Source organism: Carlito syrichta, unplaced genomic scaffold (genome assembly GCF_000164805.1).
Source record: "Carlito syrichta isolate Samal-C Ts95f unplaced genomic scaffold, Tarsius_syrichta-2.0.1 Scaffold316264, whole genome shotgun sequence".
NCBI classification, from domain to species: domain Eukaryota; kingdom Metazoa; phylum Chordata; class Mammalia; order Primates; family Tarsiidae; genus Carlito; species Carlito syrichta.
The window spans coordinates 260,293-276,827 of NW_007260360.1; the positions used below are offsets into that span (position 1 = coordinate 260,293).

The following is a 16,535-nucleotide window of genomic DNA, read 5'->3' on the forward strand; positions in this document are numbered from 1 at the left end:
AATCTTCCCAAGGAACTTGAGTTTGATATGCAGGTAAAGTGTAATCGTTAAACTTTTTAAACAGATTTAGAAGCACCTTAGGTCTTACATTCCTTGAAATTATTAATACTCATTCAGTTTCTGATGATAAAATGAACATATTTTATATTTAGCATTTTTGTTATTAAAAATGTGGAAACAGAACTTTGTAAATAAGGCAAATACTAAATACCAAGTAACATCACTAATGTCTGGTCAAAAGACATTTGTTACAGAATTTAGTAACAAGACATTTGTTTAGTAATTTAGTAAAAGACATTTACAGAATTTAGCAGAGATGAAATTTTATTTTATCTTACTTTATTTTTATAGATTCAGGAGGTACAGGCACTGGTTTGTTACCTGGATATATTATACAATGGTAAGGTTTGGGCTTCTAGTGTACCTGTCACCTGAATAGTGAACATTATTCCCAATAGGCAATCTTTCCACTCTCACTCCCCTACTTCCCTTCCACCTGGAACTTTTAAAGCAGAGCCATAATTTAAAATATAAACATATTCCATGTATATTTATATATCTATGTTTTGTGTCTTGAAGGTCATGTGTGCATATTTTCAGTGTACATATAAATAAGGATAGTAATAAATCTGCCTTCATCTCAATTATAGTTCTGATTCTTTCATACCAAATGAACTTTAATGACAAAACTATTTAATCATTCTTTTAATTTTTACTTTTATTTTTTGGATTTTCTTTCTAGATGTATCATAGAATCCGCCACTCAGAGTGTATTTACCGGGTAACTATGGAAAAGCTGTCCTACCACAGTATTTGTACTGCAGAAGAGTGGCAAGGCCTCATGCGTTTCACCCTTCCTGTACGTCTCTGCAAAGAAATTGAATTGTGAGTATGTTGCCTTGTCAGTTTCTTCAAGAAGCAGTCTTTAATTAAATTAGACTTAAAGAAGAACAACTTATAGAATTACAATCAAAATTATTGCACCCATATATTATATGCATAGTTTTATGTGTTGCCATTTTTCCCTTCCAAAGCAATTGCAAATCTTATGATAGAATTTGGAAATAAAGGCCAGCTCTCATTACCTTAAAAAATAAATCTGAACTCAGCTTTGAAATGAGTTGACCTAAATGTTTCCATTTCTCATTAGTCTGTTGCATACTTTATACTATGTAATAGTTAATATTCAAAATGGCATTAAGGTACCTTAAAGTTCTCATTTCCATATACATTTAAATTTCCCAACTAAGTTCAAGAATTTAGTAATTTTTAGTTTACTAAATTCAATAATTTAGTAATAATTTGTTCAACTTTCATAGTTTATTCCTCATTCCTATATTAACCCTTTGCAATTGGATATCCCCTGTGAGAGGACATCATAAATCTAGCAAGCCACTGAGATGCCCCTGGTAATTATACAGGACAGACTTATACAAGCACAATTTTTTCTTCCATGTTTATTGGTAGAGACATTTTTTGGGTCCAGATTTCCTGCAAGCACAAATTTTCAAAAATGTATGTTTCCTTGAAGTTTTCCAATCAAATTGTATGAAAAAGCAAATAAAGAGATGGAGTATATACTGAGATATACATAAAAAAATCAACTGCCATTACACAGAGAATGTGTGAAGTGCTTTCTTTCTTTCTTTTTTTTTTTTTTTGAGTTGGAGTCTCACTCTGTCACCCAGACTGGAGTGCAGTGGCAGCTCCTGGCCACCGCAGCCTCGACCTGCTGGGCTCTGGTAATCTTTCCGCCTCAGCCTTCCAAGTAGCCGGAACTACAGGTGTGCACTACCACACCGGCTAATATTTTGATTGTAGAGATGAGGTCTCGCCAAGTTGCCCAGGTGGGTCTCGAACCCGCGGGCTCAGGCAATTCACTCACCTCAGCCTCCCAAAGCGCGGGATTACAGACTGAGCCACCAAGCAGACTGAGCCACCAAGCAGACTGAGCCACCAAGCCCGGCTATGTGAAGTGCTTTCACAGTGGTTACTGTAGCCTTAAAAGAAAGAGACTTTCAAAGTTAAAGGCAGATTGTATTGAAGAACCAAGTAACACAGGTTGAATATAACTATCTGCGCTAAGTCAGAAAAGTAAAATTGGAGAAGTAATCTTCTTTTGAAAATTTCATTTTGTAATTTACAAATTAAACATATTAAACCATTTATTTAGTTTGCAGAACAATGACAAAATGAAAAAGCAAAAGTGAGAGTTATAAGCAATCATGAAGATGAGTTAGATTTAGACTTGTATACAGATAAGTTAGAAGAAACATTGATGTGGATGAAAACAATAGTAGTGATAGTGATATCATCCCACCAAGAAGAAAATGGGCTTATGTAATAGAAAGTGATAGCGATGAAAGTGTTAGTATTTTCAAAGACAACGTATCATCAAGTGAAGAATGGGAATATGTTACAGAAAAAGACGATCCTCCAGTGAGAATAAGTTTTGTTGTACATACTCAAACAACAGTTCCACAAATAGCAAGTAATATAAGAGAACTAGCTGACTATTTTACTCTGTATTTTATACATGAATTAGTGGATAGTGCAATAAAAGAAACAAATTGTTATGCAGATGAAAAAAATAAGGAAAAAGTAGCTATCACACAAATCAGTTTGGCATAAGTGGTATGATGCTGCCCTATAGGAATTTATAGCTTTTTTCATTATCCTAAATACGGAACTAATTCAAGTACCAAATTTGCAAGAGTACTAGTCAATTGCTTTCAGTAGTAAAATACTCTTCAGAAACATTTTGTTGAGAAAGGTTTATGCAAATCTTCTGAATGTTTCTTTGAAGACACCTGCATTGAGTGATGGGACAACCACAACTTGTATTTAAAAGGCCAATAATTATTTGAAGTATATTGATCCAAAATTTTCACAGTATGTCACACCAGATCAGGCAATTTATCTTGATGAATCTGTTGTTCAGTTTAAAGGGCGAATATCACTTATAACATAAAATCCAAATAAGCTTACCAAATGGGTTATACACATTTATGCACTTGCTGATTCAGAGATATCTTTTTTCAGTTCTTTCCTACTATGGCAGCATAACATCTGAAAACATCGTTTGATCTGATCATCCAGTAAGCACCAGAATTCCATTATATTTATTTAAAAAATTGTTGGGAAAACTTCCCAATGCAGCAGGACACCACATTTACTAACAGATGTTGCTCTTGGATTGTACTAGCAGAGGAGCTACTAAAAGTGTAACACCGTCTTACTGGTACAATCCAAGTCAACCAAAAGGAAATGCCAACACAAATAAAAAGGCCAAAGTTTTTCACGGAAAAAAAAACCAAAACAGTAGTATATAGGAAAAACAATCTTATGCTTCTTACATGGAAGGACAAAAGGATCGTTACAATTCTCAGCACTTGGAATCATGCAGGAATGAATCTACTACAAGGACATTATGTGGTAGAAATATTATATCAGACAAAAAGCCTGAAATGATTCTAAATTAATATTGCAAATATGAGTAGTGTGGATTGTGCGGATCAATATGCATCTACATATTGTTTTTTTGTGAAAATCTTTACAATGGTGAAGGAAATTATTCTTTAGGGGACTAGAAATATGCGTTATTAACTCCTATATATTGTACTGAGCATCAAAACAAAAGAAAAAGAAAGAATAGAAAAACCTGTGTCCCATTTGAAATTTGTGAAGCCTCTGATCAATCATCTGAGAAGTGGTTTTCAGGAATCACGAATGCACTCTTCCATGTTATCTTTGAACAACAGACTGCACAGTGAATTACATGTTATTAATGTGGAAGGAAGAAAACGAGACTGCATTGTCTGCTCGAATAGAAAACACCCGGTGGAGAAGATATCAAATTACAATTGACAACACGTATCAATGAATCTGCAATGCATGTCGTGACTGTTTCACTTATTACCACACATTAGAAAAATATAAGATATAAAATTTTGATTTTTTTGTCATAATGAGTTTCTCAATGTCTAAAATTCCATTATAAGCCAAATATAATTATAGTAAAATAATTGATTCCAATACTATACTATTTAATATGAAGTGATTCATTTTTTACTGTTTCATAAACAGTGAGGCTGAATTGCTGGTAGGTGATCCATTAGATGTCTCCAAGTGCAAAGGGTTAATATCAGATACTACTGGAAGGATCTGTGTTAATTAGTATGTCCATTGTAAGTACAAACCAACCTATTTAACTACATAGGAGGTCTTCAGAAGTGACCCAGAGCTAATATTTGCCTTGCCGTTGAAAACATAGTCTATACTATAACATTCTGTTTATTCCAGTTGGATGTTAGTAACTAAAATAGCAAATTAAAAATAAGTAATAGCTTTGGATGTTTATGTCAATGAAATTTTTGTCTCAGTTTATGTAGAAGATAGAACAAATCTACTCTAAAAAGTGCTTTTCATAAGGTTCCCGCTTATCTATGAGTTGTATAATATGTGTATAGTATTCATAATATACCCTTTTATATTTTTTATTGCTTTGATAAAACATACAGCATCTTTAAAACATATTGTTTAATAAAAATTAATCAAAAATTTAAATATTGGACTAAATTCCTAAGGGAAATATGTGGAATTTTTCCTGGAAACCTTTCAGTACAGAAGTGTGACTGAGAAGGCAGGAAAAGGGAAGGCAGAGCTCCCAGTGACTTTTTAGCTTCTCGATAGACAAAAAGTTAACTGATTTCTTTACTTATTATGCTTTTTATTATCAACCCTTTTAAAATTTCAGATTCCACTTTGACATTGGTCCTTTTGAAAACATGTGGCCTGGAATTTTTGTCTATATGGTTCATCGATCCTGTGGGACATCCTGGTATGAATGACTTAAAAACATCCTTTTTGAAATACTGAGTTATATGACCTTTTCCTCTTCTTACCTACATGCCTCCCCACTTTGTTTATAATCATTTTTAGATATGCATATGTAATTTTTTTCTAAATATTTAAATTAAAAGGGACTGAGGTTGTTGGACACATCTGTATCCTTTCACATTCCCTGTAGAGGCTGCTGGGTCCTCTGGCAATGGGATTGCAGCCTGGTTAAAAACATGCACCTAAGAAGCTTTCATAGAAATGGAAGTTGCAGCCGGGCTTGGTGGCTCAGTCTGTAATCCCACGCCTTTGGGAGGCTGAGGTGAGTGGATTGCCTGAGCCTGCGGGTTAGAGACCTGCCTGGGCAGGCGAGACCTCATCTCTACAATAAAATCAACAAATTAGCCAGGCGTGGTAGCATGCGCCTGTAATTCCGGCTACTCGGAAGGCTGAGGCAGAAGGATCACCTGAGCCCAGCAGGTCGAGGCTGCGGTGGCTGGGAGCTGCCACTGCACTCCAGTCTGGGCGACAGAGTGAGACTCCAACTCAAAAAAAAAAGAAATGGAAGTTGCTGTTACTAGGTAACTGGAAGAGACAGGGATTACTGCTAAATAGAATTACATGCGTAGTATGTTTAGAATACTGCATGTATGTTTAGTATCAGCTTCCAGTTTACATTATATATCTATTGACATAGGCAAACATTAAACGCATCTTCAAATTCAAACAGTGATACTCTGTAAGTAATTACACTATGGTACCACCTCATTGCACATTTTCCCCACCCTATTTGGCCTCTCCCTGAGGCCTTTCATGACTTCACATCTGATCTTTCACAGCTTAAACATACAAACTTAAATGCGAGAAATCATTTTATTTTGTTCTTTTTTTTTTTTTTTTTTTTTACTAATTTAGGTATAAAATGCCTCCTAGTTTCTCTAGGACTAAATGTTTTCTCTCCTTGAAGTCTGTCTTTTCTATCACTGACTTTTTATAAATTGCTCTTTTAAAAGAATGAATACAGGATAACTAACTCCAGTTAATTATTAGAAAGCATTTGAGATTTTGACTAGTTGGAACTTTTAAAATGCCATTCCTTACACTGCAAGCACATTTGAAAATATTCAGTGGAGAAAAACACAGGTTTATATATTTTTCAAAGTTTGAATTCTCAATCTTGTTATTTCAGAGGGCCTCATTTTATATTGATGTGCTTTTGTTTTCAACTGCATTACATCTATTTTGAGAGTTGGTAGGCTTAAATAAGTCTAAATATATGGTAATAATATGAAAATATAAAAATAATGACAATATGTGTAATAAAAATCTTATTATTTCATATACTACATCAGTATTTTATATGGTTATTTCCCACTTAATAATTTGAATGTACAATAATACTTTGGATTTACTTTGAATGGATAATCACTCATCTAGAAAAGTCTCATGATATTCACATTTTCAGTGTGTGACTCTGGATATGCTTTTTGGAAAATTTTAGCTCAAAATATCCTTGAGCTAGATGATGCTTATTGTTGTCTTTTGAACATGGCAGAGGACATGTAGGAATTGCTTGTAAAAAAGATTATGGGGAGAGTGCCAGTGACTACATGCTAAAGCTGGTGTTTTGTTCCTGGTGGGATGGTTGATATCAGATCAGCAACTATAAATGAGTCTCTATTCTCTTAACTTCTCTTCAGCTTGAGAAGTGAAAGGGAAATGGTGAGTTTCCAGTGTTCACAGATTCAGTCATTGTGGAAGTCTTTACAGTTGCGAGTGAGTACCAGTGTATACAAGCTAGAGGACACTCCTAGAGTGTAGTGATTCTCTACTGGTTTTAGTCATAACAGTTTCTTTTCCACGCAGCTTTGAGCTTGAAAAGTTGTGTCGTTTCATTATGTCTGTGAAGAAGAACTATCGGCGGGTTCCTTATCACAACTGGAAGCATGCGGTCACCGTGGCTCACTGCATGTATGCCATACTTCAGAACAATCACACGCTTTTCACAGACCTCGAGGTGGGTGTGCACTTTCCCCCTGATGCACACAACCTCAGGGGATTAAATACTCTGTGTCACAAAGTACCAAATATGACAGATTTGTGATATGTTGTTCCAGGACAAATTTTGGCTCAGTAAATTAATAGAGGCACATTCTTTAGAGTACTGTACCCAAGTTTAAGCATATTCTTTTGTATAAGAAATTTAAGTATAGAAATTTTAACTTCACCAAAATATCATCCAAGGAAATACTGATTTTTGTAGTCTTTCTCCTCTATTAAGGCTTAAGTGTTCCAAAAAGGATATAAACAGAGTGAATTTTTCTCATTTCTGTTATGCTATGGATAATGTAGACTTATCCTGCTGATATGAGAGCTAGAGCATTATTGCAAACAGTTGAGACATAAATGATTTCAATCTCTAACATAAGGAAATAGGATCTGAGATGTTTAACTGATTTATCTGACCATATATACCCAGAGTTTGTGACAGACCCAAAGCTTTCAAAAACCTCAAAATTAGAAGAATTGGAGATGGCGTCATCCATTTCACTCATTGTGGACAAATCGCTTACTCGAAAGCCTGACCAAATGCTTAGTGACTGAAAACTCCTTAGTTACAGATGTTGCCAATTCTGGGTCTGGACATTCCTGACCTGGAAGATGTCTCCTTTCTGACCACATCAGTCCCAGTGGTGCCTACTCACGCCCTGGATGGAGTCCTCCTTTCTCTTCTCCCCTGTAAAGCTGGCATCATTCCTCAGGTGACTTCTGACTGTGCAGAGAAGGGAGCTGTCATCTCTGATAAATAAACTGTGCTTCTCTCAAAAGCACAGTTTATTTAAACTTGAACCCAGCACTCCTGAAGGCTCATCCTACCAGACCAAACTCACAATCTGAGTAGAAAACTTGGAAGATGACTCCAGAAAAAAAAAAAAAGTACACTTTAAAGCAAGAGTAAAAAATGTTCCTGTCTTGTTGTTGTTTTTAAACATAATTTTTAGATCAAGTGGAGTTTAACCTAAATAGTAATTTATGAGTTATTCTCCCTAAAAATGATCTAGATGAAATCTCTTCCTTTTAAATGTTTCTTTAAACAATTTTCTATTCTATTGAATCCCATAGTTTTGAAACTTTCAACATTGCCTTCATTTCTTACTTTAAGAAAACAATTTCATTGTCTTTTTTTTACCATAGGACAGCCTGTGAGTTTAAGAACTATAGAAATTATACTTTCAAGTAACATTACAACTTATATTAAAAGATGGAAAATTTAAAGATAAATGAGGAAAACTTGGTTGATGCATATTGAGTCTCATTTAAGTTTCTAATTTATTTCTGGAATTATATCACTACATTTTCCCCATAACATAGGTCTTTTTGTCTACAAATAATCCCAACATAACATATGCAAATATTAAAAATGTATTTTATAAAAAGGGTATTTAATCTTTGATAAAACTACTAGAAATTATCATTTGGGAAATATTTAATAACGGTAATTTTTGACATTATAAATGATTTTCAGGTGTATGATTCTGCTACACTTTTAACAAAACTATTGAATGTGACATCAATTTAAAAATGTGTTAAAAATGAAAAGATGAAGATAACAGATTTTATCTGTTGTGCAAGATTTTAGAACCCTGACAGTTCTTAGCAGGTATATTATGTTGACATAGCAGCATAAAACATGGGAGTAACCTCAAAACAAATGATACCAGAAACATGATTAATGTGGTTACTTTAATTCCAAGCACATATGATTGGTAACATGAGCCTTCATCTGTTTAGGTGTGCTCGTGCCTGGGGACCCTTCCCTTCCAGTTAGGTTGCAGGAGAAACCAGTTTTGTGTTTTCAGGATAAAGGAGCAGGCATACAGATAAACACATGCTTGTGAGAGCTTCCGCTGACTCCCAGGGCAGCGCCTTGCCTGTCATCCTCTGCCCTGCAGGCTCTGCCTGGCACACTCCTCTTAAGTGAAATCTTGGCACTCCTCTCCAGAGCTTACCCTCCACTCTGTCGTATTCATCGCCTCCCACCACTTGAGGACACTGCTGCCTCGCAGTTCTCCCTCTCCCCTCTGTGAGCCCGCTCTCCCCTCTTATCTGGCCATCTTCATCCTCAGGGAAGCATGTTGCTATCACTCTCACCTTCAGGTATCCTCTTCTCTGCTTTTCTGCTTAGTTTCTCCTCTGTTTCTTGGATCTTCACAGCAACCCCCATGTGAGGGTTACTGACCAGCTCTCATCTCCTCCCATTCTTCTGAAAACAACTCTGGTCAGGCTTCTGTCCTTAACACTCCAGAAAATGCTCTGCTCCAGGTCACTGGTTCCCTGCATCTTATGAGATGTGAGGGTTGTCGCTCAGTGCTCCCCCTTGGGTCTGTGTCTCCACCTGACTCCAGGACACTCAGCGCTTTTCCTGTGAATCTACCAGCTGTTTTGTTTTGGATTTTCCTTGCTGCTTCTTTCTGTTTCCTGAGACTTAGTGTTGGAGTACTTGAGAACTTAGACGATTACCCTCTTCTGTCCTCAAACTAGAGTCTTGGTGAGCTTAGCCAGTTATATGGCCTTAAATGCCACCTGCACACTGACAGTTTCATTTCTCTAGCCGAGGCCTATCCCTAGAACTCTAAACTTAAATATCCAAATCTCCACTCAGATCTTCACTTGGCTATCAATTAGACATCTCATCTTAATCCAAGCCTTACCTCCTGACCCCTCTCCTCCATCCTGCCCCAGCTGAGACTTTCCCATGTCAGTTGATGGCAACCATCACAGTATGTAAGGCCAAACACCTGAGGTCAAACTTGTCCTCTCTTCTCCTTTATTTTCACACTGAGTCGGGAAATCCTGTTGGTTCCGCCTGCAGAATGCATCCAGACTTTAATCACATCATATAAGTTACCTTCTAAGACTGTTTTCTCTCTTACCTTCTAAGACTGTTTTCAATACAGTTGCCAGAATGATCTTTTAAGCATGTAAGTTGGATGATAACAGTGTTCTGCTAAAAGCCCTGTAGCAGGTCCCTCAGTCACTGAGACTATCTATCAGGTCCATAGACCACAGCCTGCCCTACCCTCTGCCCACTGGCCACTGTCCTGACCCCATAACTCTCAGACCCTATTCACCATCAGCGTGTATCCCCATGCTCTCCACCTGGTGTCTCCCGCTCCAGAAACCCGCTGGCCTCCCTCCTCTTCCTCCTTCCTCAGGAAGCCTGCCTGCCTGCTTTATTTAATACTTGACCAGACCACCTCTAATTCCTGTTAGTCTACTTTCCTTTTTCCTTTCTTTCTATATACTTTGCCATCTTTTGCATGCTCTATGATTTACTTTTACATCCACTGTTTGTAATAGCAATAGCATTGTGAGAATTTAATGTTGAATAGATTTTGCTGAAACTGTGACCTTTCCTTGTGCAGATTTGCTTCACCTGTCATTCTTTGGAACATTTACTTTGTGCCTTTAGTTTGATGCCTCCGGCACCTTTTGCCAGAGTTGAAAAGGAAACATGAGAATAATTTGGCTGTGAAATTATTAAGCAGAGAAACAAAGAAGGGGGTTAAAAAGAAGTTAGACGGTCTGGAATTTCAGATTCCTAAGGGTGTTTACTGTATTAGTGGCAGAAATTAATGTGCCATGAATGTCAGGTGTAAGTCTGCTCATATCTGTTTCTTTGTTTTGAATATCTCTGCATTATATTATTTTTGAAGCGCAAAGGACTGCTGATTGCTTGTCTGTGTCATGACCTGGACCACAGGGGCTTTAGTAACAGCTACCTGCAGAAGTTTGACCACCCTCTCGCAGCTCTCTACTCCACGTCTACCATGGAGCAGCACCACTTCTCGCAGACGGTGTCCATCCTCCAGGTGAGAGACCATCCCACGCCCCTGCTTTGTCTGAGGCTTGTTGCGAGTTAGTAAGAGGAAAGCTTCAGGGCTGCCCTTACAAACAGCAGCTACATGCTATGGTGGAGCCTCACAGTCAAATATCACAGTCAAGTAATTTTTTTTTTTGAATAAAGAATTCTTTACAAAGATTTAGAATGTGTGTATTTTGCAATTCCATTTGCTTTCCAGGTATTATATCAATAAGTATGCGATACCCTGAAGCAGCATTTATTTCACATAGCTTAAATCAATTACATATCTTGTCAAATTCTTGAACCACAATGTATTGAACAGCACATCTTAAAAGTTAGGCAAATTTAAAGTTTTGTGTTTTGATTTTTACTTGATTGCTTTTGAGGTGCTCTTGGTGATTGATCTGGACAATTGCAGGTCTTGCCTTAACATGAGGTGGATAGACTCCCTTCCTACCCTTTCCTCAAGCTCAGCTTGACAAGGCAGCTGTTCCATCTTAATGGTTGGGTTCCTATCACAGACCATTTTAAAAATTGTGATCTGTGTTCAGTTTTAGAATAGTAGGTCTTGTCTTTTTCTCTTTGCCAGCACCTTAAGTAGGAAGAACAGTTCTCACTGGAAACTGGTAATGTGTCTCAGGGAGGGTTTTGCGTTTTCAAAGCTGCATAGCAGGACACCAGCAGATGCTCTCCAGGGCCAGGCTGTAGGCATTTGTGAAGCAGGCAAGCATTTGGGGCAGTGTTTCTTTCTTGTGCAATTTCAGTCTCCTCTAAGCCTCCCAGTGCCTCCTCACTTGGACTAATTGTCCAGGTGACTGGTAGTACTCTGTGCTCAGCTCTCCTTAAGACGTGGCAAAACTTACCTGTCCCAGCCCTATTTTCTCAGACCTGAGAAGGTAAATGATCACTTTACTCAGCTGTGGGTGCTGTTCTGACGACATGCTGGATAAAAGTGAGAGGTATTTTAGAGATGGGCTATTTCGTCCACTTCCAAGACCCACCTGGTAGGTAGCTGAATCTGCACTGGCTCATGGGCTTGTTCTGCCCTGAAAGCAATATGTAGTTACTGATCCTAATATTCTCTTGGCACTAATCCTTTCTTTTCTAAATGACGTATGTTTGGATGGATAGATATATACATGTATATATACGAGCACATAGAAATTTAATTAAGATGAAAGCTGTGTGCATATGTATGTATATATGCATGTTTATACATACATGTAAAACATGCTTTTTGTGAATAGATGAACAGTCTGGAGCTTCATGACAGCTTATGTCTACTTTGACCTTGCTCATCATCATTTGAGGATATTTATTTGTACAAGAAGAATAAATGTCAGAAATGACCTCAGGATACCTTTATTTAGAAATGATTAGGACTCACTGACTTAGTATGCCCTATCTTAAATGAAGTGAAACATGTGACTCTAGCAACATTCCTAGCAGTTTAATCACAAATGACTATTAATAGCCTTTGTAAAGTTTCTGTATAAAACCTATCTGAAATATAATGGAATGAGTTGTAAAGTACGTTGTAATTATAAAGTATACTGCCACTGGGCAGAATAAAACACAAGCTGTGTCAACCAGCAGGTGCAGCAAAGTAGGGGGGATTGAGAGGCTCCAGAGACACTCATGCTCTGGCAGGGCTGGTTCCAGCTGTGCCCTGCAGGTGGAGGTGGAGGGCAGTTTGTCTCCATTTCCGAAAGCCCTCAGCAGTGTGCGGACTGCAGATTACATTAACGCGGGCTGGTGAATGGTCAGAACTAGTAACAGGAGCTCAAGCGATGAATTCAGTTCAGACGGGCAAGCTATTGGCAGAGAATAGTTAGATTCCAGGTATTAGGGATGGAATTTCAGTCACTAGTGAGGTAAAGAAGTATAAAGAAAATGTGTTTTCCTGTTTAGAGAAGATAAGGTTTCTTTTTTTTTTTTTTGAGTTGGTGTGTCACTCAGTCGCCCAGACTGGAGTGCAGTGGCCGCTCCCGGCCACCGCAGCCTCGACCTGCTGGACTCCGGCGATCCTTCTGCCTCAGCCTTCCAAGTAGCCAGAATTACAGGCATGCGCTACCATGCCCAGCTGATTTTTTTTGATTTATTGTAGAGATGAGATCTCGCTTCCCAGGCGGGTCTCAAACCCGCGGGCTCAGGCAATACACTCACCTCTGCCTCCCAAAGGCACGGGATTACAGGCTGAGCCACCGAGCCCGGCTGAAGATAAGGTTTCTAAATACATTACAAGAACAGGAAACTGGAAAGAAGAACTGAGCGTTGCTGCAACTTTAGATGAAAAGTACCCCCAGTTTAAGAATGAATTCATATACTGGACTGACCAAAATCCTTCTATGTGAGCCATGGCAAGGGCCCGTAAATAGATGACCTGACCCACATGGGCAGGAATATTCTGGGAAGAGTCCCTTCCCTTCCTTCTCTGAAAGTGTCTGTACTCTGGCTAATTTGGCCTTTGTGTCCATGATGCCTCTCAGAGTGTTTTTTCTCAGATTACTCTAACTGCCCCTTGAAATTCAGTCCGGTAACAGACACTTGTTGAGCACTTTCTGTTTGTCTTGTCTCAGGCACTGGGGATAGTGATAAACTAGCACAAATCCCTTCCCCTGGAGCTCAGTCTAAGGCCTGTGTCCCCAGAGTTCTGCCCAGAGCTGTTCCTACTGACCCGCCTGGCTCACCTGTGGTTCTAACTGGCATGGATGCACTGAGGGTTCACTGACCTGTGTGATTCAGCCGAGTGCTCCATATGGCTTCTATTTCACTTGCACTCAGCATTTAATATGGCCGACATTGTGCTTATTGGATATCCTCAGCTGCCTTCTCTATCTGCTGTCTTCTGTAGTGGCAACCTCATTCGTCCATACATGCAGGTTGCTAACCTTAGAGTCATCATTTTTCATTTCTGTAGTCTTATTCTATCCCCCTTCCAGTCTCCAAGTACTGCCCCTATTATGTTTTTTCAAAAGAAACCTCCAGACTTGACCAATTAAGGTGATATCCTTGGGTAACAATAAAAATTCCAACTTCTAGTGACTAAGGCGAGATAGAACTGTGTCTAATATGACTACTGCTGATATCGATGTTTATCCAGGAAAGACTTTTCCCATTGTTCTCCTGACCCATGTTCCTTATATCCACTGCTACCCAGCTGACCATGGGTCTGACATGTTTGTCCTCTGGCAACACAGCAGATGAAAGATGAGCAAGTCAGTCTGTAGTGGTTGGAAAGAGTTTCCCATCAGGCCTTCTCACAGCTGCATGTGTGTGTGTGTGTGTGTGTGTGTGTGTGTGTGTGTGTGTGTGTGTGTGTGTGTGTGTGTGTGTGTGTGTGTATACGTCACAGTTAGGTTAGCTGCGCCCCAGCCCTCAGCATGCTTGCCAGTGCTACCTACTGGTAATCTGGGAAGTCGAGAGAGCACTGTAGATGAACACAGTGACAGTAACAAGCAACGGGAATAGAAGACAGATTTTAAAAACCGACCTTCAGTCACACACACACACACACACACACACACACACACACACACACCCCAAATCATGGTACAGAGAAGCAGGAAGTGTATATTCGCTCACAGCTTACTTTGGCCTTGGTCACAGTGAGAAGGCTGCAGTGAACAGGCTCTTGTAGAGTGGGCATTGGGAAGAGGCTAAGACCTAGATGAAGTCAGGAAAAGTCTAAGAGCCTCTATAGAAAAGACAACTCTACACTCCCATCTTTTCTGAGCTTCCCGGTATTTTTCAATGCTGGGCACTGGCTTCCTGGTGACTGGGCCCCTCTCTGTATATAGATCCTGATGGACACTGAGCAGAGCAAAGAGGAGGCTCCTACTTGGGCTCCATGGTGTATGGACCTGGCCCCTGTGGCCACTGCTGTCTCATAAGTGTTAAGCACCACCCCTATTGACGCCCCACTTCCAGCCTTCATTGTGTTCTGCCTCTTTTACAGCCTTTCTCCCTCATCTATCACTGTTCCTCCAAGTGTGCATCTGTCAAATCCATCCTCCAGATACATGCCTGAACACGTCATTCTCCTGTTTAAAGTCTTCTGTGGCTCTCCACAACCTCAGGAATAGCTTCCCAGTTTCTCAGTGGTTACCCAGGTTTTTTATGCCTGACCCTTTCTGTTGAGGACTATGGTGTCTATGGTCCTCCTATAGTTCCAGGCTGCTTCTGAACTCTGTGCCACTGTCTAGAGTCCCTATGCATGTAAGTTCCCCACCCCCTTTCAGTGGATGGCTCCTCCTTGTCTTTTAAGCTCAGCTCAGGTGCACCTCCTCCACCAGGATTATCTGATGGCATTCCCCACATAGCCAGGCACAGCATTGTGCCCTGTTACCTGGCCCTGAGCACCTCAAGCATCCATATATCTTAGTGGGGTTTTTACGTCGTATTGAAATTTTCTGGTTTTGGAGCTTAACTTTCCAACTCTTCTTAGTGATGAGCTGATGAAGAGTAGGTGCCCCTTACTCACTCCTGGACCCGCAGGCTCACCTCAGGTGGGGATGTGCTGATAAAACGTGGTTAGGAGATGAAGTGGGGTGGGCAGAAACATGTGGGCAAAGCTTAGGGACCAGAAGCAGAATTTTATTTGGGAGAATTTTATTGGGAGAAAGGAGTGGATATGCCACCTTGGGGCAGAAGACTTAGGTGACTGAGTTGTGGAAGGAAGGTGGAATGCCTCCAGGGAAGGACACTATTTTGTGGACAGGGACATCCAAGAAAGTAGGTAAACTTTGCTTTTTTGCCTAAAGCTTACTGACTTATACTTAGAAATTGTGATGTCACCATTATTGGAATATTGGAATATTTAATCAATGTATCATTTTTCCTAATGAGATATTAATGGTAATTCTGAATATTGAAACTATCCCTTTTATATTTTCTGCCTTCTGTGAATACCCTCATGTTAAATATTCAAAAGTCAAAATTTTAGAAACAAACAACTGGGAATGATAATTTTCATTATTAAGAAAAATCTCTTAATATTCCATCAATCTTAAATTATCAGGTGCTTTTGAAATATAATCATATTTCAGAAAGTTATCTTTTTGTACTTAACATTTTGGGATCCCATGACCTTCATTACTTTTTATAGAAGTAATTTTTTTGTGACTCAGTTAAAGAGTTCATCCAGTTGATCTGCACTAAGTAGAAATTTACTATTGTTTATTAAAATTATAGCAAAATTGCACTTACATTCAACACTATCTTTATTAATAATCTAAAATGTGACATGGTGGCTAGCTTAAATCTGTTTTTCGCTATAAATATATTCTGAATAGATATGGTATTTAGCCATCAAATTTAATTCTGGTCATATATGTTTGTTTTCCCATCTTTACCTTAATTCTGACTGCAGAAGTTATACTAGTAGATTTTATCATCATTATCACCATCATAATTGTAATAATTTTATCACATATTGGATACTTAGAGTGAACCAGAAACTTTAATATTTGGCACACATTAATATATTTAACTTATAGACCTATGAGATAGGTATTATTATTCATTTTTATTTTACAAATGAGAGCAATATTCATCTAATAGGTTAGGTAATTTGTCCATTTGTCACACAGCTAAGTGGTAAAATGAGATTAAAATCTAGAATTGTTTGACTCCAAAATCTGTGCTCTTGATTACAATGCTATAATGCTTCCTAGTGTATGGTTTGATGTACTAGGAGATTAAATTTCAAAATAAATATTATAAATCTTTTAAAGGCATTGTTATCAAGAATGATTGGTGCAGTGAGTTGCATCATTGACTTTTTTTTAAATCCCAAAGCCCCTGAATGAGTCAGCCCACACCTGTGGCT

The 16,535-nt window shown here is 38.6% G+C and overlaps 1 protein-coding gene across 2 annotated transcripts in view; it reads left to right on the forward strand.

Moving 5' to 3' along the window:
- PDE10A (phosphodiesterase 10A) overlaps positions 1 to 16,535 on the forward strand; it is a 261,276-nt gene that overhangs the window by 204,283 nt on the left and 40,458 nt on the right. For both annotated transcript variants that reach the window (XM_021706971.1, XM_008074000.2), the window contains exons 14-17: positions 743 to 885; positions 4,757 to 4,840; positions 6,706 to 6,856; positions 10,557 to 10,712. In XM_021706971.1, coding sequence (XP_021562646.1) covers positions 743 to 885; positions 4,757 to 4,840; positions 6,706 to 6,856; positions 10,557 to 10,712 — 534 coding nt within the window. The remainder of the gene's footprint in view (positions 1 to 742; positions 886 to 4,756; positions 4,841 to 6,705; positions 6,857 to 10,556; positions 10,713 to 16,535) is intronic.